The sequence below is a fragment of the Oncorhynchus kisutch genome, linkage group LG2 (assembly GCF_002021735.2).
Source record: "Oncorhynchus kisutch isolate 150728-3 linkage group LG2, Okis_V2, whole genome shotgun sequence".
NCBI lineage: Eukaryota > Metazoa > Chordata > Actinopteri > Salmoniformes > Salmonidae > Oncorhynchus > Oncorhynchus kisutch.
This window is the reverse complement of record NC_034175.2, coordinates 39480353-39504308: the sequence shown is the minus strand read 5'-3', so window position 1 is coordinate 39504308 and position 23956 is coordinate 39480353. Positions and strand designations below refer to the sequence as shown.

Genomic DNA, 23956 nt, shown 5'->3' with positions numbered 1-23956 from the left:
ATCTCAGGAGTTGATAGGCTTGAAGTCATAAACAGCGCTGTGCTTCAAGCATTGCGAAGAGCTGCTGGAAACGCAGTTAAGTTTGAATGAATGCTTACGAGCCTGCTGCTGCCTACCACCGCTCAGTCAGACTGCTCTATCAAATATCAAATCATAGACTTAATTATAATATAATAAACACAGAACTACAAGTCTTTGGTCATTAATATGGTCAAATATGGAAACAAAATGTTTATTCTTTCAGTGAAATACGGAACCGTTCCATAATCGGCATCCAAAAATGCTGATTACCAATTGGTATGAAAACTTGAAATCGGCCCTAATTAAATCGGTCATGACGATTAAATCGGTCAACCTCTACTACACAACATACACTTAGATATGTATACTGTAGCTAAAGTAATACTATCTGGCATCCTATATAATGTATGAAGCAGCATAAGACATTTTTGGACTCACGTTGTGATGTGCTTGAACAGGAAAGTGGTGCGGCGGTTCTTCGTGCGCAAATTTTGTCATCAAAGAGAAAGATGCCGGATTTACAATACAGGTTTGAATGACCATTCAAAACGTATTTTCCCAGTAGTAGCTTGTTTTTTCTCAGAGTTCCCTGTTGTCTTGAACTCGCAGTTAGCCACTGATTCCTTCCCAAACCACTCATTGTTGAATGTTTATGTGCAATGGCCAATGAGAATCAAGACGTTTTATCTCTAATTTCTCTTCATATGACAAGGGTTGAAAAGGATTTGATTGTCGTCTTGATTCATGGCGACAACTGCTAGCTTGCTAGATAAGATTTTGAAAGTATGATGTTGACATGGTGGTTTCTTTGCAACACTTGCAGTTAGCCACTGATTCCTTCCAAACGACTCATCGTTGAATTTGCGATTTCCAACTTGTTGTGTAATCTTTATGTACAATGGACGATGTCCACCGATACGTTTTATCTATAATTTCTCTTCATTATTTCTCTTCATATGACAAGGATTAAAAATGATTGTGGACTTGATGACAACTGATGATGACTGCTAACTAAGACTTTGAAAGTAAGATGTTGACATGAGTCCAATCAAAGCTACTGTAGAAAGAATGATATCAAATCACGTTATATCTGTGGCCAATGATCTTGATCCTTCTTTGATGGGCACTTCTAATATAATTCTATGGCAGCACACAAGGGGCTACATTTCTTTAGCTCTAACCTTATAATTGGGGATGATGTACTGTCCCATGAGTGAGAGAAAATTGATTCAATTTTCAGCCCCACCACCACAGAAAGCACTGAGCTAGGCTGAAACACCTGCATTTTAGACCTGCTTACTCAAGAAAGCAAAAAAGAGACCATGTTTGTATGGGGCTTTATTAACTCAATGACACATATTAATGCCAAAATAACAAGCAAAACAGGCAATATTTTAAAAAAATACTTGAAAGTGTGGGACTTAAAATAGGTCGGTAGTGTTAGAGTTGCGTCAATCAAATCTGGTTTCAGGATAAGTATGACACTGAGTCACCGATTTTATGCTATGTATTTTTTATTAGCTAAGCAATAAGTGGTAAATGCAATTTTCGTATATACGGGCTCTCTGTCCCACCTCGCAGGGCAAACAGAGAACTGACTTGTTCCTGACAAAGATATTATAATATACTCTTGACAGAAGTAGTTCCTGCTTCCGAGCCGGCCTGTCAGAGTAGAGACTGGGCGTGGTTTAAACTCACTCAGCCTATCGTTGATTGTTGGCGCCCGAGCTGGTCCCAGCCCCCTAAGCGCTTCAGCGGTCAGTCGTTGTAGTTGTGTAGAATATCTATGCGCTCACACACTCAATACAGTTATCTCACACCTTTCTCCTGTTATCTAACAAAAGAGTGTTTGTTCTAGCAACACTACGTTCTGAATGTGCCCCCACAACTCATTGCACAGTTCCTGTCTTCATGTTATTCTGTATTTTTCCATCACGAGAAAGGCCCATGGCCCTGAAACTGTTAACAATGTCTCAAGTCAGCTATGTTGCATAACACATATACCCACACAAGTCAACAGCAAATAATATTCCATCACATATGACATGGTAAGGGCTATAGTGCATAACACAGAATCCTCACAGTATCGACCCTGAATGACGGGTCGCCACTGAATATAACATATATTCTGGGAGCCTATTGTGTGTGTGTGTGTGTGTATGAACAATGTGGAATATTTTTGGGCCATTGGCTTCCCTGAAAATAGGCACTGACAGGAGGAGCAATATGAGTCGAAGAGGTCGTCATGCTAATGGGCATGGTGATGGAGGCTTTGGTGGTCCACACAACAAAGAAGCATGTATTCCTTCCAGTGATGTGGAGCTGTCCTTGGACCTGGTGCCAGTAAGGATGGTCTTCACGGAAGTGGTAAGACCCTCCCTCCTTGATATAGAAATCCTGACTTCACTGCCTCTTCAATGGTAAGTGTTACGGAGTCTAGTTGATAGGTAATCGACTAGCTGGACTGTTCTCCGGACTCCGCGTGTAGGGATTTGTACAATGCATGAACAAGGCTATTGAACTTGACATTGGTGTCTGTCTTTATTCCTTTATCCAACATATTATACTGAAACATGGTATCAGAGGGGGCTCGAAAACCACACGTTTGTTATTTTTGTAGTTAAGTACAGTATATGCTCAGTTACGTTCCATATGCGAACACACACGCCATTTCCTACTCCTAGTCACAACACTGATCAACACGTTGTTAGCTGGCTAGCTAGAATCACCTACCTACCTAGATGGCTGAAGGCAAAGAAATCTCCTATTCCATCGCTATGGCAGCGAACATTCCGCCACCAAATCCCATGGTTCTCACAGGGGACTGGAATACTAATTGGGACAACTTCAGGGATGAATTCGAGGACTAGGCGCTGGCGACCTGTCTACATGAGAAACCCAACGAGGTCCAAGCCGCAACTCTGAGGAGTGTAATGGGCAGCGATTGCAGGCATATCTACCGGCACAATCTCACCCTCACAGCACGGCAACAATGCGATGCAAAGGCTATATTGGTGAATTACTTCAAACCCGCCAGGAACGTAATTTCGAGTGGTTCGTTTTCGGAAGCTGCAAACAGCAAGAGGGTGAGTCCGTACACAACTTTGTAACCAGAGATTGAAATTTTTTTTAAACATCCCCTACTTGTGAATACGGGAGATTGAAAGATTAATTGATTTGTGACAAAATAGTACTGGGAATTGCAAATGAGGATACACGCCGGCGTCTACTAAGAGAGAGGCTTAACATGAGTAATTTCCATTGAAATGTGCCGCACTGCTGAAGTCACTGACATGAGAATGAAAGCAATGGAAATCAAAACCCCACGCACTGACGTTGATACTGTTCACGCTGTTGCCAGGCAGGCATTCACACAAAACTAACCGAGGCAGAGTAATTCACCACGAACGGTGAACACAGAGAGCCCCATAGAATGTAAATACACACGCACGAGGCAAAGAGCACTGCCCTGCCTACGGAAAACCATGCAGAGCTTGTGGAACTAATAATCACTTTGCAAAAGTGTGTCTCAAAGGCAAAAGAAGGGTGAGTGAGGGCAAGATTCACTGTGTTGATGATGTCACTCAATGTTCAGAGCAGAACAGTGAACGTGACATTTACATGCATGAATCCATTGGGGCTGTACACTCGAGGGAAGAAATGGTTTGTGAAACTACGATTACACAACAATGTCAACTGGATTCCGGTGCTACATGCAACGTAATGAGCTACAAAGACAAAATCAATATGGCACCTGACACACATCTATTGCCCAGCGATACTAGACTAAAGCTGTACTCAGGAGAGCTAATGAGCTCTATGGGCATCTTTGAGACCAAATGTGTAATTCGGGGATGCAAACACAAGCTGTAGTTTGAGATTGTGGAAACAAGTCAACATCCTCTCCTCTCAGGCTCTACATGCGAAAGCCTGGGACTGATGCAGTTCACCGTACCAAATGACCTGCACATTATGGAGCATGTCCAGCATGGAACCCTCTCCAAAGAACAACTACTCAGCAGATATGACAATGTTTTCAACAGGCCCGTTGAATCAGTGCCTGGGGAGATACACGTTGAATTGGATGAGAGCGTCATTCCAGTCCAGTGTGCTCCTCGCAATGTGCCCATTGCAATGAAAGTGGCTTTGAAGGCCCAGCTGGACAAGTATGAGGCCGATGGCCACATGACATCTGTGACTGAACCAACTGACTGATCCAACAGCCATATGGTCATAGTGAAAAAAACTGAGAAGCTGAGGGTCTTCATCGACCCAAAGCATCTGAACCAAGCAACTGAAACGATCCCACTATATCATGCCGACACTAGAGGATGTCCTCTACAAGCTTCCCAAGGCCAGGATTTTCACCTTGCTAGATGCCCGAGATGCATTCTTTCAATGCAAGCTGGACGAAGAAAGCTTACTTCATGACTACCTTCTGGACCCCCTGGGGTCAGAAACGCTGGCTCAAGCTCCCGTTTGGTGTCTCAGTGGCGCCTGAGGTATACCAACGTAAGCAGTACGAGTTACTGGCATTGAACCCATCGCCGATGATGTCCTGATCATAGGCTGTGGTGACACAGATGAAGAAGCAGAACGCGACCGTGATGTGAAGCTCCTGGCACTGATGGAGCGCTGCTGAACGGTTAAGCTTCATCTTGGCCTGATGAGGCTGCAGTTCAAGGTGAAAGACGTCCACTTCCATGGCCACATTCTCTCGGCCAAAGGCCTGAAGCCGGACCCAGACAAAGTCAGAGCGATCCACGACATGCCAAACCCGTCTGATGCAAAAGGAGTACAGTGTCTCATCAGATTTGCAAACTATCTTGCAAAGTTCATGCCACACTTCTCAGCAGTCTGTGAGCCTCTATGCCGGTTGCTGGACAAAGACACATCATGGCACTGGCTACCCAAACATGAGGCCGCAGTAAAGGAGATGAAATCTCTGGCTTCATCTATGCCAGTGTTGCGCTACTACGAAGTCACGAATCCTGTCACAACCCAGAGTGACTCCAGCCAAAGGGGACTTGGGTGCTGCCTTATGCAGGCCAGCCTGTTGCGTTTGCCTCGAGCGCTCACCCCCACCGAACAAAACTATGCACAAATTGAGAAAGAGTGCCTCAGCATCGTCTTCTCCTGCCAGCACTTCCATCACTACTTGTATAGTCGAGAGCTGGTAACCGCTGAAACTGACCACAGACCACTCATTGCCATATTCAGTAAACCTCTCCTCAACGCGCCCAAGAGGCTTCAAAGCATGCTCCTGACTCTGCAAAACTACAGCCTGAAGGTCATCTACAAGCCAGGACCAGAGATGTACATCAGCGACACACTGAGCAGGGCAACAGCACAATGTACAGGCAGAGGCACTGCCTATCAGCAGCATGCCATCTGTTCGCTACAGCAGGAACAAGAAGATGTTCAACAGATCAATAAAGGCATAAACTACTTAAACGTCACAGATCACCGCCTAACTGCTCCCTGACTTGTCTGCAGAGGCGGTCATAAAGCGCTGCAAGGCGTAGTTTGCAAGGCAAGGTCAGCCTGACAAGGTCATCACGGACAATGGCCCACAATTCACTGCACAGTTCAAGAGTTTCGCCTCAGAATGGGTGTTTGACCACGTGACCTTCTCTCCAAGACACCCAAAAGCAAATGGCAAGGCAGAGTCAGCTGTCAAGATTGCAAAAAAAAAAAATTGCATGACTGCAACGACCCATGGAAAGTGATCTTACAGTGGAGGAACACACCCACCGAAAACATGAACAGCAGCCCAGCACAACACCTTCTGTCCAGATGTCTGAAGACTACTATCCCCGCAGCTAACAAGCTACTTGAGCCCTGCGTCATGGTTGGCGTCACGGACAACTGCGTCACAAAAAGCAGCCCGCTAAGTGCTTCTACGACCAGACTGTGCGAGACCTACCAGAGCTGGAGGTGGGTGAAACGATAAGGATGAAACCACTGACGGGAGACCACACAGGACTTTGGAAGCTGGGCACGTGCCTACAGAGTTGCACCACGTTATTACCTGGTGGATGTTGGTGGCTCCCTCTATTGTCGCAATCGGGTGGATCTGCGCATAGCAGAACAGACAAACCAGAACACACCATACACTCACCTAGATGAGCTGTATCAGAGTCCAGGCCTAAGGGCAAGGGGCACAGAATTGAAACATGAGCCAACTGAAGGTGAGGGATCTACCCCACCATGCTCTCCAGCTCGTGGCCCTAATCTTACCCCTGTCAGAGCAAATACTTACTCATGGGAGGGTTGGCTGTGCAAGCCATAGGACAGGCTTACTCTGTAAGCAAGAGACTGTGTTAACTTGTCCTCTGTTTTATAAAAATAAATCAAAATAAACTTAAATTAAAAAAAGAGATGATAACTGAAGTAAAAAGAAAATGTCTTGCTTTTTCAATTGTTATGACTTGACTGTTAATAACTGAATGTTATGCCGTTATGTTTGCACTTTCTATTGAATAGGATGATTTTACGGAGTCTAGTTGATAGGTAATCGACTAGCCGGACTGTTCCCTGGACTCCGCGTGTAGGAATTTGTACAATGCTTGAACAAGGCTATTGAACTTGACATTGGTGTCTGTCTTTATTCATTTATCCAACATATCATACTGAAACAGTAAGGTCCCTTGCTTGCACCATAGGGACACTTGACCTTCACCACTGCTGTGACCATCCGGTGAGGCTCCCAGGATCCCAGACTCAGTGACCCAAAGCCATGACTCCAGCACATCCATCCCTGTAGACATTTTGAATGCCTTGATGCCCTCCTTTTCGTTATATGTGCCCCACTTTATAGACAACACCGCATCCAACGACTGAACACCTTGAAATGCATTTGTTGTAAGAAATGTGCTATATAAATACGTTTGATTTGATTGATGACATTACAGCTGTAGAATATGAGGACAAGTACAGTTTTTCCATAAACTTTTAAGTAAGAACTTGGGATTTTATGACATATCAATCATATATTGGGAAGGATCCCATAAATCAAGACTGTGTGAATGCATGTACCACTCCGAATAAATAAATTCTGTGCCTTTGAAGATTTGTCTCTGGTTATAAAACTATAATAGAGTCTGAATGTCTAAACAAAGTCTATTTTGAATGTCAATAGGTTTTTAGATTCATTCTAAAACTGAGTTATCACTCATCAAATTCTGGTATCCGGGGTAATCTGGTTAATGATTATACCACTGATTAATTGGCTCTTTCCTTGTAGAATGTTGACAGCTGTATAGAAGACATTGTATTGCTAAGATGCTCAAACTTAACTTAATAGCTACACTCACTGACACAGGATAAACTGTATCTCTCATGCTGGCCCACACCAAACCAGTAAATTGTCTTTCACTATAGCTGCACTTCTCAACATGGCAGACTTACCCTTTTAATGCTCTTATGCCATAAGGTCTGAAATAGACACCAAAGTCAACATCCTGTACAAACAATTATTGAGGCGAAGTAAAACAAAATTATTTTTTAAATATTCTGCTAACTAGAGTGTAGTCAGTGGCTAGCTAGACAGAAAAAGGGGACAAATTCATGGCTTGGGCACAGATCGCGCTGGTGAAGTGTAGCTGACAGTGTGCTAGAGATGAGGTTCAGGAGCTTCCTGCAGGAATGTGTTGTCTTGCTGAGGTCTTCTCTGTTGCTAATTTCCAGTTAGAATATGGAGAGTAAATTGAGGCGAATATATTGCGAACTCACCTTGTCTGAGCGAGAATTACATGGTCAAAACAATCGGAACCATTATCAGGTTTTACCGCTAACGTTAGGTTGTACGTGTATTATGAGGAAACCACAGTGCCTGACTATTGCGCTTCCTGCAATGATGAGGGTGCGACGTGACTAAACCAGAGAGGAGAGGAGAGAGGGTTTACTCCATATACAAATTCTTATTTTTGGTCAATGACAGCGGCAAATTTGGTTAAGAATAAATGTAATTGCTAATATTCTACATGATGCTTATTTGATCAAATATAAGTTTCGTAATGGTTAGTTTGTTTAAAATGCACTGATATAAATGGACGCACGTGGCATTTCGACAACTTTGAAAAAAACTACCTTGTATCGGAGTTGTGCCAGTCTTCACACGCCTATCTGCCAGTTGGCTAGAATGGTCCCACCTGATCGCGCCTCTCTTCCATATTTGAATACATATATTTCCATTGTTAGAGAAGTCACTCGACCATCTTGTCAATATAATAGATCATCTTTGCTTAAACTTGTCATACGAGTTTCCAAGTTTAGAGTAGCATTTGAACGCGACTTTATCATCTTCCTGCTGTATACCTGTATCACATTAGTTGAAACCAAGACTTGTTCTCATGGCAGTTTAGGATCATTTTAACGTGACAGGTTAGGATAATTAAGTTAAGGATAGGAAAAGGTGTAGGGTTAGCTAAAATTGTCCCTGGTGTGACTGGAACATATCTAACTGCAACCAGGCCTGCCCTGAGAACAGTCTTGGTTTCCACTAACGCAATGACGCGTAACCGGACATCTCAGCGTCAGGAACTACATAAGAGCTGTTACCAAAATTCTCATTTACATTTGCTCGCGTTTAGACCTCTGGAAAAGTTAATAGGTCTATTTGACAATTTACTAATGGGATTTTTTTTTTGTCCTCGTTTGACAAAATAATTAATAGGCCTATCAAGAAGAAGTAGGCTACCTCAGGTTGCAGTTACTTTGTTGTAGTCTACTCTGAAGAGAAGTGTATTATCTTATCGAAAAAAGCCACTGAAACACCAAAAGATGGACTCACCAGCAAGCCCCCTCACTCGTGCTGGGAGGACTTTCTGGACAGTTTGGGTGAGTTTCTGCGCTGAAATAATTTACTACAGGGCACTATTTTTATAGCCTACCGTGATTGGTTCATTATTTCCTATTGTTATAATTACAATAGATATATTTTAGACTACTTAATAATTTGTTGATGAACAATTAGTTTGAATTGAGAACTTCCCCAATGAGGAGAAAAACACAATGATTGCATTAACTCTATTTCACTGTACCTGGATTGATGTAATGTTATGTTATATGTTATCATATTTGGACAAGGAAGTAAATGACATTAACAGAGTAATTCTCTCTCTCTCTCTCTCTCTCTCTCTCTTTCACACACACTCACACACACACACACACACACACACACACACACACACACACACACACACACACATGCGCGCACGCACACACACACACACACACATGCGCGCACACACACACACACACACACACACACTCACACTCACACTCACACTCACACATACAAACAGAACTACTTTACGGAAGTTGTGGGGAGGTATCTAAGCCCAGAGTCCATTAACAATGACACAAGCTCAAGACAGGAAGCCACTGCTGCACAACAAACAGACGACCATGGATATGGTGCGAAAAATGAGATAAAGGAAACTGAGGTCACTTTTGAAACAGGCTCTGAGGTTAAGAAACCAAGATCTGTTGTTGCCTGGGAACAGTGCAATGTCATCATTGGTCCAGGCCTCGGCAAAGACAATGTGCAATACACTGGACAATCCAACAGAGGGAGTGATAGCAAATCATCCCCGGAGGGGCATGATATAAAACAAGAGCATGTGGACCGAACAGAAAATAAAGGCACAATCCAGCATGTTACTAAAGAAGAATTAAATATGGGGAAAGGGGTCCAATCAGTGGTAGTCACTGGGATCCCGATCTTATTTAGAGAGCCGACATCTGAAAGGTCAGAGGGCCAGGGAGCACAAGGACAGACTGACAGTTACAACTGTGCTGAAGCAAATAGATTAAGAGGTGCAGTGGCAGAAAGAAAAGCGGAGGAAGAAGAAATCCCTGAAGAAGTTACTGAAGAATTCCCCTATGGTGAAGAAGGAACCAAAACAGAAGAACATGAAAACAATAGAGATGGAGAAATACATTTTGATATAGAGTCCCCAAACCTTACATCAGCCTGTGCTGAACCTGCCACACTTTTGGATAAGAATGGAGACAAGGAAAATAAGGACAGATTAATGAAACACGATGTGCAATGTACAGAGGATGAAACCATGGTCAAATTAAATGAAAACGATGGAGAGAAAGAAACGGAAGTACTCTTCATGGAGACAGGCAAAGAAGGGTGGAAAGTAGCAGAAATAGTAGAATTCTCAGCGGGAGGGGAGAATAGCGATGATCTGTGTGTAATCAAAGACAAACTGAGTCGAGATGGTAATGAAGCGAAGAATGACATGGACATGGAAGAATTTGGGAGGAAGGAGGAGAGAGAGGAAGAGAATAGAGCAATAGAAGAGATGGGCAGAAGAGAACAGGAAGAGATATTGGACAGGGGCTTTGGACCGTACAATGATTTCCAAGTCTCAGAAAACAATAACAAACATGAATATGGTGACAATCGTTTGAAGTTTGATGAAGGAACTGTAGAGAGGTTTGATCAAGAAAATGACCCCAACCCACGACCACTTTGTGGAGGATTATCAGACGAAGACAGAACATTGGGAAGAGGCCAGGACATCTTTGTTTCAGAGGCAGAGTTGGAATTGCCAATGGCCTATGACAAAAGAGTCTTTGTGTCAAATGATGAGATAACTATTGTTAGAGACGAGCAGAGAATGGAGGGCAACACTGAAAGAATTGACAGCACAGTGTTAGAGGAAAGAAAAGAAGAGGTATCAGAGGATGGATCCAAAGTGTTTGAGGACGGGGGCAGTAACAAGATAGAAGATGTTGCAATCGGTATTGGGACGAAGACGGATACAGAGGCAGAGGATGTGAAAGATAAAGTGACTGGGCTGGACACTTTCTTTTATCAGGAGAGAAATGTTGTAGTGGAGAAAAATAAACTACAGGAAGACAAGATTTCAAAGGAAGACGAAGACCCCCTTAATGAAGTGGAGGGAAAACGTATTTCAGTGGTTGACAATAGAGTGGAAATCAGAGGCGTGGCAAAATACATTTCCCCTGGGCTATGTGAGGACCTTGTTGTGGCTCAGGAGCCAAAACGTGTAGCGTGTGAAGAAACTCGAGAGGAAATTCCTGAAATCAACAATGGCAAAGAGTTAGACGAGAATACGGCACCGAAGATCCTGGAAGTTGGCGGCGCTGAAGTCAACACCACCCGTTTACAAGAAGCACACACCGAAAGTGATACCAAAGGGTTAGAAGGTGTAGAGAACACTGGAACTAGTTTTAAATCGGATAATTCACCAGTGAGTGAACTCATGGAAGGGAAAGAAGACCCGAAAACTGTTGAAGGATTATTTGAAAGTGAGGATATTGAGAATGCCTCTGATACAGTGGTAGACGAGCACACAGTCACGAAAGCAGCGAAATCACTGGGGGAAACGGAGAGAACAGATTCCGTATCTCTGAATGAAACAGATACTCAAATACTAGAGGACCTAGCGAAGACAAAGGCTGAATCACACAAACCGATGGAGATTGAGTTAGGACTGTCAGAGGAAGCCGCAGAGACATATGTTTGTTTATCAGATGAGACACTGAGAACAGAGGCTGGATTATACAAAGAGACAGAGGAGATAAAGGCCGAGTTTAGAGAGGGATGGATGGAGTCAAAGGCAGGGGAGACAGTGGGGACAGAATTTGAATCAGTGAAGGAGACACAGGCAGAAATACCAGAAGTGAGGACCGGGGTTGTGCCATCAGAGGACAAAGATGAGACAGAGTCTGGATCAATGCAGGAATCAGCAGATACCAATTTTGGATTGCTAAGAGAAACTGTGGCGGAAGGGTTACAAAAGGGGACCGAGGTAGACACACCAGAGGTGAGGACAGTGACTGTGCTGTCAATGGAGACAAACACAGAGGAATTAGTGGAATCTGAGGCTCGGGTCATGTTGGAAACAGAATCTGGATTAGTGAAAAAACATGAGGCAGAAATACCAGATGTGAGAACTGAAACTGCATCATCAGAAAGAACTGTGACGACAGAGGCAGGATTATCAATGAACATGACATTGTACCCATCATCAATTCACACAGAGGCTGTGTTTCTCACAGAGACAAAGGCTGTGTCATCTAATGAGTCACTGGAAACAGACAATGGATTATCAGACAAATCATCTGAGGCTGGGACTAAATCACAGGGAATGGTAGAGGCTGGATTACCAGATTCGACAGAAATAGAGGCCAAATTATTTGAGGAAATGGTTTGTGGAGAAGTTGTACTATCACAGGACACAGAAGATGAATTATCAGAGGAAAAATATAATATAAAAGCTACATTAATGAAAGAATTAGTGGAGCCAGGGGCTGGGGAAACATTGGAGCCCGAAAAGGGAATCATGAATGAGACAGAAGCAGCAATACTTGATATGAAGATTGAGGAATCACCATCAGAGGAAACAGAGTCTGGAATAGTTGACACAGAGGCCAGAATTTTTCTGGAAACGACAGCGATTGGGTCTGAATTATTGGAGGAATTATCTGAGACTGAGTCTGGATCACAGAAGGACAAAGAGACAAAAATACAGAGTATTGAGACAGAGCCAACGGTGGAGACAGATATAGAGGATTTAGTGGAATCTGAGGCTGAGGATACGGTGGAGGCAGAAATTGGATTAGTGAGGACAGAAGCCGAATTACCAGAGGAAGTTAGGCCAAAGATAGAGCAATTGGAAAAAATGAATAGAACAGGTGCTGATTCATCAGAGGACACAGATGTGACAGAGGTCAGATTTTCAGAGGAGATAGAGACTGATTTAGTAGAGACCAAGTATGGGTTACAGAAGAACATAGAAGAAGACATACTACATGTGAGAACAGAGTCTGTGCTGTCGGTGGAAACAGTAGAGATGGATACGGACTCATCAGACAAGTCACTGGAGTCCAGATCACATGAAATATCAGAGGCTGGATTATCTGAAGAATCAGTGGACAGTGAGGCTGGATTAAAGGATATTTACACAGAAATACCAGATGTGGAGAAAGAGTCTGGATTATCAGAGGAGACCGTAGATGCTGGATTATCAGAGGAAACAGATGTGTCAGACACAGAATTAGTGAAAAATACAACGGCTCTGATAATGCTAGAGGCTGAACTTTCAGAGGCGACAGAGGCTGTGTTAAAAGAGAAGGCAGGAGATAACACGGAAAACAAATCACTGGAAATTGAGGTAGGATTATTTTGGGAAAACGATGAGACCGAGGCTTTGGTAACAGAGGAAGTTGTGAAGACAGGGCCTGTTTTATCGAGGCAGACAGATTTTGGATCACAGGGTCAACTACCGGAGATCGAGGATGGAATAATAGAGAAATCCCAGGTTGGGCAGTCTGGGGAAACTGTGGAAACAGATGCAGGATTACCAGAGGAAAACAGAGGGGAGGGTGCAAAAGCAGGATTCAGTTCCCCGTCCGGAACCAAAAATGTAGACCAAAGTCTTCAGCTTCAGGTAATGATAATACTTTCCCTATTAAAGGGATACTTCAGGATTTTTGGCAATGAGGCCAAAATCCACAACTTCCTCATTTTTTAAAATGGTATCCACAAGTTCATCTGACTCTGGGGAAGTAGATAAAGGGCCTCATTGCCAAAATCCTGAAGTATCCCTTTAAAAGAATGCTATGAAATACATCACGATTGTGATGTCTAATCATAAGAGATAAAGCAAATGTTAGTCCATTTCATATATTTTATTGGATTTGTTTCGCTTATTTTTATGTTATCGAAATTAAGCTTGATAGCTTAATCTTAAAAGGATGTTATGAATTTGAAAACTTGTTAGTAAATCAGTTGTTTATCATACCATTGCAGTTTGACGCCTCCGCTTTGGACTTCACTGCTCAAAAGTCTCGCATTGCCCTCAAGAATCCACATGCCCGTCCACCCAGGGATCCCCGTACTCTTCTAGAGATGCCATCTTTGACCCCCTCCCCTTCAAAACCCACCGTACACATTCCAGTCAGAGGCCCAACAGGAATACCAATGAGGGGCATGGGCGGCATCGGAATCAAACTACCTGGTAAGTTTAACAGAGAAAAGAGGAATTTAATGTATATGTGTTCTTTCATTCTGTTATCGTTGGTGACACAATGTTCTATGACAGATAATGGATGATGCCCAGATTTAAGTGTGAATGGATATCTTTCTTTGTTGTTTGTGTTGCTATGACGTTGTTCAGGACTCGGTGCAGGGCCCCCCATCTTAAGAAAGACCGGAAAGGGGGTGATAGGTGAAAATAACACCGAAAATATCCCTCAGGTACCAATCAGATACTTGCACTTTTTGAGCTCAACCTTTGAATAGGTCTAGTAGTATGTTTATTATTCTGACTCTTAATTTAATTTGGCAATGTCATCTATTCAACAGAAATCTGAGCTCGAGCCAGATGTAAGGGATGAATCTCCCAAGAAAGACGAGACGCAAGAGGAGCGCAAAACTAAATGGACACCGCCTAGGCATCCAGGGTAGGGAATCAATTGAACTATTTTCTACAAGATTCTCTTAATTTCTTGTTTGAAATCACTTTTATATGGAGATATCTCCTACATGAATGTCACTCTCTTTTTATTATAACACCTTTTGTTAAATATATATCCACCAGATTTGGAAATCCCCTGATGATGAATGAGCTGAAGAACAAGCTGAAGAAGACTCCAAAAGAGAGCGGAGATGATTGACAGGACCTTTTTTCTCATTGGTGAACCATGGTCCATGAACAATGGGTTTTAATTCATCATAAGTATCTCCATTTTATTTAAAACTATCTTTGTCTATTTCTTTTGAATATCTTTGTATAAACATTTTCAAAAAAATTAATATATTTTTATTTTGGACAGTGTTTACTTGTTCCAGAGGGTTTTTAAAAACTGGTGTGATAAAAAAAGTTGACTGCTCAAGGCATTAAATTGAATCAAGAAGACTATTTGTGACATTTGTTTATTTCTTCATCAGTGGGTTTGTTCCAGCAAAAATACATCTCTTATGCATTATTTCCGTGCTAATTATTGCTGTTGCTACTGTAGTTACCTACAGGGAAACCAGCTATAGCGTCTTGATATTTGGGATAGCCTATAATTGCCTATACTGATTGGTCTTATGAAGCTGTTATATAAACCTTAAGATTCATTATATTTTTAAAAACTGTTTATTTTTGGGGGGGGCTTGCCTGTTCGCTTGTAATTTTGGCATTAATATGTCACATATCAGTTTGCAAACAATGTCAAAAAAAAAAAAAAAATGTTATTGAGTTAATAAAGCTGCATACAAACATGGTATTGTTTTTGCTTTCTTCAGTAAGGCAACTCCTATGCAGGTGTTTCAGCCTAGCTCAGTGCTTTCTGTCATCAAATCGACAATCATTTTTAATTCATGTCATATGAAGAGAAATAATGAAGAGAAATTATAGATAAAAATGTATCGGTGCTCATCGGCCGTTGTACATAAAGATTACACAAGTTGGAAATCGCAAATTCAGCAATGAGTTGTTTGGAAGGAATCAGTGGCTAACTGCAAGCGTTGCAAAGAAACCACCAACGTTAGCCTGCTATTCAATGGAGTGGCTGTTTTTTTTCTCTTCCAAGTTCCCGCCATTAATCCAGAGAATGCCAGACTTTGATGACAAAATTTGCCTACAAAGGCCCGCTACGCCACTTGCACAAGTGTCCAAAAATGTATTGAATTCTTCTGCATAAATGTCATATGCAAGGGAGAAATGTGTACTGTAGCTAAGAAAGTAATACTAAGTGTATGTTGTGTAGTAAACTGTTAGTACCTCACCCTAATAATTTGGTCTATTTTCACCAACACAGTATTGTAAACATAATGTTAGTAGTTGTGGTGCTTGGTTTGCACGTGCAAATTCAGCACACACAACATTCTTGAATAGAATGTTGTTATTTCACGTGTCAAATTAAAGGCTTAATTTAATGCGGGAAATAGTGTTATATGACGTATATTTTTTGACACACGAAGACCCAAACGCCATTCAATGTGCTTTACCCTAATAATTTAGTCTATTTTCACCTCATAATTTCACCGACTGTTCTAACTTGGTGGTGCACAAATAGCCTATAACCTGTTTTAGAGAAATGTAATAATTGAATATTGTAAGAGCTTTCATTGTCTGTTTATATGCCCCCTTTATTTATCCTACTGTTCTGACTGGTACAGTGCGTACACTTTAAGAACAGCCCATGTTCTGAATTATGATGCTGTACATTTCAAAAGTGCTTAACAAATAGTTATATTGACCACGTCCGTTGTCGCTCGCTCAAAGTCTTAATCGAAATTACGGATTGCATCTTATCCGCTTGTCGGACGTATTTGTACATCTCAATTGTCAGTAGATACCACATTTGTTTAAGCAAGTCTGAATGAACTGTAAATTAGTCTGAATGAACTGTAGCAGTGGTAAGGTGTTGGGACTCTGCTGTTGGGACAGATTTATGTAGGCCCTAACAGTTTGTGGGCACTGTTTGTCACCGTTATAATGCAATTCATGTATTGTTTAGTGTTGTGTAGTGGCTTTGCTGGCATGCATCCCACATGTTTTTTTTTTTTTTTTTGCCCCACCAAGATGTACATGATAAAATCGCCATTGGTAACAACCAACTCATTAAGAAAATTATATTAGTTCAAATAAGCCATTACATGTTTTGTTAACCAAATTCGACACTCTCATTGACCTTGATACAAAAACAACTCGCTTGGTGAGCGAAAAGAAAACTACACCTGCTGGCAAAGACAGATTGTGGCACCAGTTATCCCTCTCACTTCGCCTCTTCCTCTCTGGTGCTATCCAGGATCGTTGGGACGTCCCAAGCAAAGGGTCCCGAAAGGCAGCAACTCGCACCTCTCTGGAGGCGCTGTTTTCATGAATTTTTATGATATAGACAATTTTGACTTTGTGGCTTTAACTAGTAACTAGTGACAACCATTTTTTTGGTCTCTGCAAGCTAACTAATAAATAATCAATTTAGCTACTATATTCGCTACTATCTTTGTATATTAGCTCCCTCATCAAAATGTCTGCAAAGAACCAGAAAGAGAACGAAAACTTTACTGAGGAAGAGTCTACGCTGAAGGAGGAAATAAACTACAAGGTATAATGGGTTGTTGACTTGTCAAATGTCTGAGCATCTAGCTACAGTAGCTAGCTAGCTCTTTGGCAAACGTTGGCTATGCCATCTTATAAAGGTTCTCTGAATTGACTTCATGTCTGTAGCTAGCTATATAAGGTTTTCTCACTGAAAGTGAAATGTTTCTGTAGATCAAGGCACATAAAATGGTGATTGATGAGCTCCAATCTGCGTAAAAATAGGGTAAAACAGGGTTAACTAATTTAATTAGTTTAAAACCCACTGATTGCTCTAACAAATATGCTATTGTCAGACCATAATTTACGGACATTTGCTAATCTTCATCCATATTTATTTCAGAGCGTCTATGTCCAACAGCCCAACAGTAACCTATTCTTCTTGGCAGACAGAGTGCAGACTCTTGGTTCATGCAAAAGTAGGCCAAAGTGCATACAAGTTTCATATTATTTTACAAGTTTAGTTTTCTCTTAGCCATAGATAGACTAACCTGTGAACTTTTCTTCCCTCAGAGGAACTGGTCAACATGAAGAAGGTCCAGGATATGTCGAACTCTACACAATCTGGGAGGGGAATACAAATGAAGCCTTCCTAGTGAAACGGATATGAAACGCTAGCTTTTTTAGCGGTGGTGCGCGCTAAATAGCGTTTCAATCGGTGACGTCACTTGCTCTGAGACCTTGAAGTAGTGGTTCCCCTTGCTCTGCAAGGGCCGCGGCTTTTGTGGAGCGATGGGTAACGATGCTTCGAGGGTGACTGTTGTTGATGTGTGTAGAGGGTCCCTGGTTCGCGCCCGGGTATGGGCGAGGGGACGGTCTAAAGTTATACTGTTACATTGGTGCCGTGACCCGGATCACTGGTTGCTGCGGAAAAGGAGGTGGTCAAAAGGGGGGTGAATGTAACGGATGTGAAATAGCTAGCTAGTTAGCGGTGGTGCGCGCTAAATAGCGTTTCAATCAGTGACGTCACTTGCTCTGAGACCTTGAAGTAGTGGTTCCCCTTGCTCTGTGGAGCGATGGGTAACGATGCTTCGTGGGTGACTGTTGTTGATGTGTGCAGAGGGTCCCTGGTTCGCGCCCGGGTATGGGCGAGGGGACGGTCTAAAGTTATACTGTTACACTAGCTATAAATATGTGTGATATCTGTTGTATGCTGGAGAAGAGTATGCAGGAACACCTAAGGAATAGAGGGCTTAACTCCAGTCGTATCACCAAAAAAGCTTAAAATCCCCACTACCAGTGTCTGTTCTCTGCTCGTGTACTTCACATGAGATGGACTTTCACCTCAGCCAGCACAAGACAGTAACAGGAATGTATTGATGTGGAACGGAGAGGTTTTTGGTGGACTGTCATTGAGACCAGAAGATAATGACACTGATGTTATTGGCCACCATCTCACAGCCTGTGACAGCCCTACAGAGATCCTGTCTGTCCTGGCCAAACTTTGTGGACCCTGGACTTTTACCTATTACCAACAGGCCGGACACTATCTCTGGTTTAGGAGAGACGACTTTGGCCGGCGAAGCTTGCTTTGGCAATATGCCGCTGAGGAGAAGTCTTTCACTATGACATCTGTGGCTGCCCATCTCCCTGGCTCTGACAGACCACCATAGTGGCAAGAGGTTCCAGCAGTAGGTGTTTACAGAATTTACCTTTGCAGAGTCTGGCTCTTTGACCTTTGAAGTTTATCCATGGGTTCACGCAGGTGAGAGTCTGTCATCTATTAGTCAGGAATCCAAGTTGGAGCGTATCCCCAGGAACACCTCAGCAGTGATGAACAATTCAGGTCTCTCCCTAATTAATTCTCCCTAACCTCTCCAGTTTGCTCACTGAACAAGATAATCCCTCAGTTGTCAAAGGAGGAAGAACATGATCCGAGCTCACAAGCCTCAGTTAAAGACCTGGAGGTGTTGCTGGAGTCTGATGAGAGAACTTTTGTGGTGAATAGTCTTATTGATGTTTTCAGTGAGGCAGTACAGAGTAGAGGTCGACCGATTATGATTTGTCAACGCCGATACCGATTATTGGAGGACCAAAAAAAGCTGATAACGATTAACCGGCCGATTTCTATCTATATATTTGTAATAATGACAATTACAACAATACTGAATGAACACTTTTATTTTAACTTATTATAATACACCAATAACATAAATTTAGCCTCAAATAAATAATGTAACATGTTCCATTTGGTTTAATAATGCAAAAACAAAGTGTTGGAGAAGAAAGTAAAAGTGAAATATGTGCCATGTAAAAAAGCTAACGTTTAAGTTCCTTGCTCAGAACATGAGAACATATGAAAGCTGGTGGTTCCTTATAACACGAGTCTTCAATATTCCCAGGTAAGAAGTTTTAGGTTGTAGTTATTATAGGACTATTTCTCTCTATACAATTTGTATTTCATATACCTTTGACTATTGGATGTTCTAATAGGCACTTTAGTATTGCCAACCTAATCTTGGGAGTTGATAGGCTTGAAGTCATAGAGCTGCTGGCAAACGCTGTAAAGTGCCGTTTGAATGAATGCTTACGAGCCTGCTGCTGCCTACCACCTCTCAGTCAGACTGCTCTATCAAATGATAAACTTAATTATAATATAATAACACACAGAAATACGAGCCTTAGGTCATTAATATGGTCAAATCCGGAAACTATCATTTAGAAAACAAAGCGTTTATTCTTTCAGTGAAATACAGAACTGTTCCATATTTTATCTACCGGGTGGCATCTATAAGTCTAAATATTGCTGTTACATTGCACAACCTTCAATGTTATGTCATAATTACGCAAGAGAAGTGACACAATTTCCCTAGTTTAACATTGCCTGCTAACCTGAATTTCTTTTAACTAAATATGCAGGTTTAAAAAAAATATAAACCTTGCGCTTTTGTTAAATCCTCCCGTTTGGCGAAGTTTTCTGTCTTTGTTAGGAAAAAATAGTCTTCACACAGTTCGCAATGAGCCAGGCGGCCCAAACTGCTGCATATACCTTGACTCTGTTGCACAGAACGCAAGAGAAGTGACACAATTTCCCTAGTTAAAACTAAACTAAATATGCAGGTTTAAAAATATATACTTGTGTATTGATTTTAAGAAAGGCGTTGATGTTTATGGTTAGGTACACATTGGTGCAACGACAGTGCTTTTTTCGCTAATGCGCTTGTTAAATCACCCGTTTGGCGATGATAAATGATAAATTAACAGGCACCGCATCGATTATATGCAACGCAGGACAAGCTAGATAAACTTGTAATATCATCAACCATGTGTAGTTAACTAGTGATTATGTTAAGATTGATCGTTTTTTATAAGATACATTTAATGCTAGCTAGCACCTTACCTTGGCTCCTTGCTGTACGCGCATAACAGGTAGTCAGTGTGCCAAGCAGTCTCCTCGTGGAGTGCAATGTAATCTGCCATGATCGGTGTCCAAAAATGCCGATTACCGATTGTTATGAAAACTTGAAATCGGCCATACCGATTAATCAGTCGACCTCTAGTATGGAGGCATGTGCAGTGTCTTCTCTTTGATACACTGGTGACATCACCACCGACCAATGACGAAGCGGCAATTGCCATCATTTCCTTGATTCCATGATTTTGGCTGACCGCCACATCCCAACCCACCAACCAATTGACCTTCTGAATGTGGCATTCAAACTGCAAGAACCAAAGGTGCTGAAGGAGTCTACCAAGAAAAGCAAAATGCACAAATCAAAGCCCATGGATTCTAAAACGGATGTTGCTGATTCCCATGTGTATAGCCCCTTTGACATTCCAGACATGATCACTGGCAGAGCAGGCCTGCAAGAGCTTCAGCACTTGAGAGAAAATTGAATTATGTTGAAATCAACGTCCCCCAGAAGGAGTTGCAGAAAACTCGCCAGGATCTCATCTGTCACCTGGTGCACCCATTGGATACTGTGCTTGATGACAGCATTGGATGTGCTGTGTGGTTTGCAGCGAAAGGAACTGGCTTCCTCACAGAAGGCAACAAACCGAGGGGGGTGCCCTTCATCTGCCAAGGTACAGTATTACTGATGTGTTTGTCTTGTCCTTTTTATTTATTTTTTATTCTACCTTTATTTAACTAGGCAAGTCAGTTAAGAACAAATTCTTATGACGACCTAGGAACAGTGGGTTAAATGCCTTGTTCAGGGGCAGAACGACAGATTTTTACCTTGTCAGCTCGGGGATTCTTGCAACCTTCCGGTTACTAGTTCAACACTCTAACCACTAGGCTACCTGCCGCCCCTTTGTAGATCACATGGGTAAAGTAATAAGGAACATGCCATTTAGATGTGAATAAAGTATTTTCCTTTTTTGAGAAAATTATGCTAGCTTGGTCGTGGTGTAAATTCGATCAACAGTATGTAGGCCTAATCGAACCACTGCTCTGTCTGCAAGTGGTTTTGACAGGTTTTGTAGCCAATGAGCAGAAGGCAGGGTACTCCAGACACAGAGTCCGCTTCAAGACCTCTGGGCATTAGGGTCTGGTCCAAGAGCTGGCCATGGAGCTGGGCAGAATTTCTACAAGGAATCTAATTTCGAGATGACAGAATCATAGCGGACCATGGGAAGGAGGCTAGGCAAGTACTGAATAGGACACTAAGCAATAACATTTGTTTTCGTTTTAGTGATTAATGCCCATTTATTACCACCAATTTAAATGTTGATTTGAGTCACACCAGTCTGTCGTCACAGTTTCTGTCCTTCTTCAGTGGCAAGCAGATTTTCCATTATTAAAAAAATAGGAACACAGAAAGAGGCCATGAGTAACTTGATCAAAAAGGGTTAGGGTTAAAAAGGGAATTCATATTATTTTATACGAATACAATTGCTCAGAGAAAGAGTTTTTGTTTAACCCTTTACACTTGTGGAAATTGGCCTATATGGATGGGGCTGCATTTAAATGTTTCTTACAGAAGAAATATGAAAAACATATGCATAACCATCGTAGCAATTGAAAGGGAACAGTTTAGAGATAATGGGAAAATTATTAGACCAAAGGTGAGTACACAACCGTTCACCTGACAAGTCTGAATCCAAACACTACACTGTTGATTTTATGTGCATTTTTAATTTACTGTGCTTTTCGCCGCATTTGTTGATGACGAAATCAGAAAATACTCTGGATACATTCAGTAACTTTAAGACTATTACTGGAAAATGTGGTATAGATGCAACACAAGACAAAACATTTACAAGGGTTTGAGTGAGAGGACTAACTCGTGTCTCCAAGTGGCCACAGTTCCTAAGTAATTTCAATGCACTTGATTTACTCAAGGAAAGAGTTCAACTAAAAGGTACTTTTTTTGTTGTTGCTCTATTAGCATTGCCATTGAGGAACTGAAGCAATCGCACATGCTATATTTATTTGTTGGTTTTGTATAGGCTTCCCTATTTGGACGAGGATGTGGTGTGTTTCCTGAATGCCCTGCCACGGCCCGAGAAGGCAGATTTGTCGGGAGGAACTACTACTCAGGCTGGCTGCCAAGGAGCTGGGCCTTGGGACCTTTGCTCTACTCCCTAAGAGAGCCATGCAGTTTGGTTCCCGCATCACAAAGAGAAAAAAACAGCCATGGGAAGGCGTCAGACAAGTGCAAGAGACTCCTCACAACTTAGGTCAGCAGAACATTTAATCAGGAATGTTATCTTTGTTCACTGTATTGACATAAGCCAACTAAGTCATGCTTGTAATTCGGGTCACAGTATCAACAGACATGTTTTAATTCATTTGAATACATTTACTCTTGATATGTTTTTGTAATAGTCAAAGTTGCTGTTTTCTTCACATTGTCAATCTCACACATGCACCTGAGTAAGCTATATTGTGTAAGACTTCACATCTTAAAGGTCTTCTCTGAAGTACCAGTCACATTAAACATAGGAAGGAAGGTTTCCCACACCTTGAAGATCTTCTCTGAAGTACCAGTCACGTTAAACATAGGAAGCAAGGTTTCCCACATCAAAACGGCCAGAAATCTGATGAATATACACAGGCTTTCTGTAGAGGGAAAAGGAAATGTGTGCTTAGAGAATGCATTGTTTTTACAGCCATGAATGTTGACCATCAATCTTAAATAGTACCTTGAAATGAGCCTTGACAAAAAAGTTTCAAATCCATCAAGTTATGGATTGATTACCAGCACAAATTAAGGAAATTACAAACTGTTTACCTTCTTTCCGTCAAGAAAAGCATCCTCCAATAAAGGCTTTTCTTGGAAAACATGTAGAAACAAGGACACTGCAAAAAAGAAAGAAAAGGCCTAACTTAATAATGAGGGCGGCCACATTCCATACAGATGAATATGTACACACTGTAGAAAATTAGGAGGGTTATATATTTATCAAGTAGAATGCGGTTTGCTCTTATCAGCAAAAAGATTACTCGATCCCAGTTTGATCCCTTATAACATTAGCCAAAGTGTCACGCCCTGACCTGAGTATTCTTTGTTTTCTTTATATATTTTGGTTAGGTCAGGGTGTGACATGGGTGATGTATGTGTTTGGTACTGTCTAGGGGTTATGTAGGTTTATGGGGTTTACCATGTAGGTGTTTATGTATGTCTATGGTTGCCTAGATTGTTTCTCAATTAGAGGCAGCTGTTTATTGTTGTCTCTGATTGGGAACCATATTTAGGCAGCCATCTTCTTTGGGTATTTCGTGGGTTATTGTCTATGTGATGTTGCATGTTTGCACTCAGTTTTGATAGCGGTCACGTTCGTCTTGTTATTTTGTTTGTTTAGTGTACTTCGTGGTTTTTCGTCTTTCATAAAAAAGATGTATTCACATCACCCTGTGCTTTGGTCTCCTAACTACGACGATCGTGACACAAAGGTTTATCTGTGAC

At 41.8% G+C, this 23956-nt stretch overlaps 1 protein-coding gene and 1 pseudogene across 1 annotated transcript; both read left to right on the top strand.

Annotated features, from left to right (window-relative positions):
* The first annotated feature begins 8574 nt into the window (after window positions 1–8574).
* On the top strand, window positions 8575–15103 carry si:ch211-136m16.8 (uncharacterized). Its single transcript, XM_020454095.2, has 6 exons — window positions 8575–8862; window positions 9330–13457; window positions 13820–14027; window positions 14187–14266; window positions 14375–14472; window positions 14610–15103. The coding sequence occupies exons 1-6, from the start codon at window positions 8806–8808 to the stop codon at window positions 14683–14685; spliced, it is 4647 nt and encodes a 1548-aa protein (XP_020309684.1). The 5' UTR covers window positions 8575–8805; the 3' UTR covers window positions 14686–15103.
* Window positions 15104–18793: 3690 nt separating this feature from the next.
* LOC109904138 (asparagine synthetase domain-containing protein 1-like) lies at window positions 18794–23586 on the top strand (annotated as a pseudogene).
* Window positions 23587–23956: the final 370 nt, after the last annotated feature.

Coding starts and splice junctions, on each gene's coding strand:
- si:ch211-136m16.8 (XM_020454095.2), top strand. CDS start 8,806: ATGGACTCACCAGCAAGCCCCCTCACTCGTGCTGGGAGGACTTTCTGG. Junction 14,267..14,374: donor ACACCGAAAATATCCCTCAG/GTACCAATCAGA, acceptor TCTATTCAACAG/AAATCTGAGCTCGAGCCAGA. Junction 14,473..14,609: donor ACACCGCCTAGGCATCCAGG/GTAGGGAATCAA, acceptor TATATCCACCAG/ATTTGGAAATCCCCTGATGA.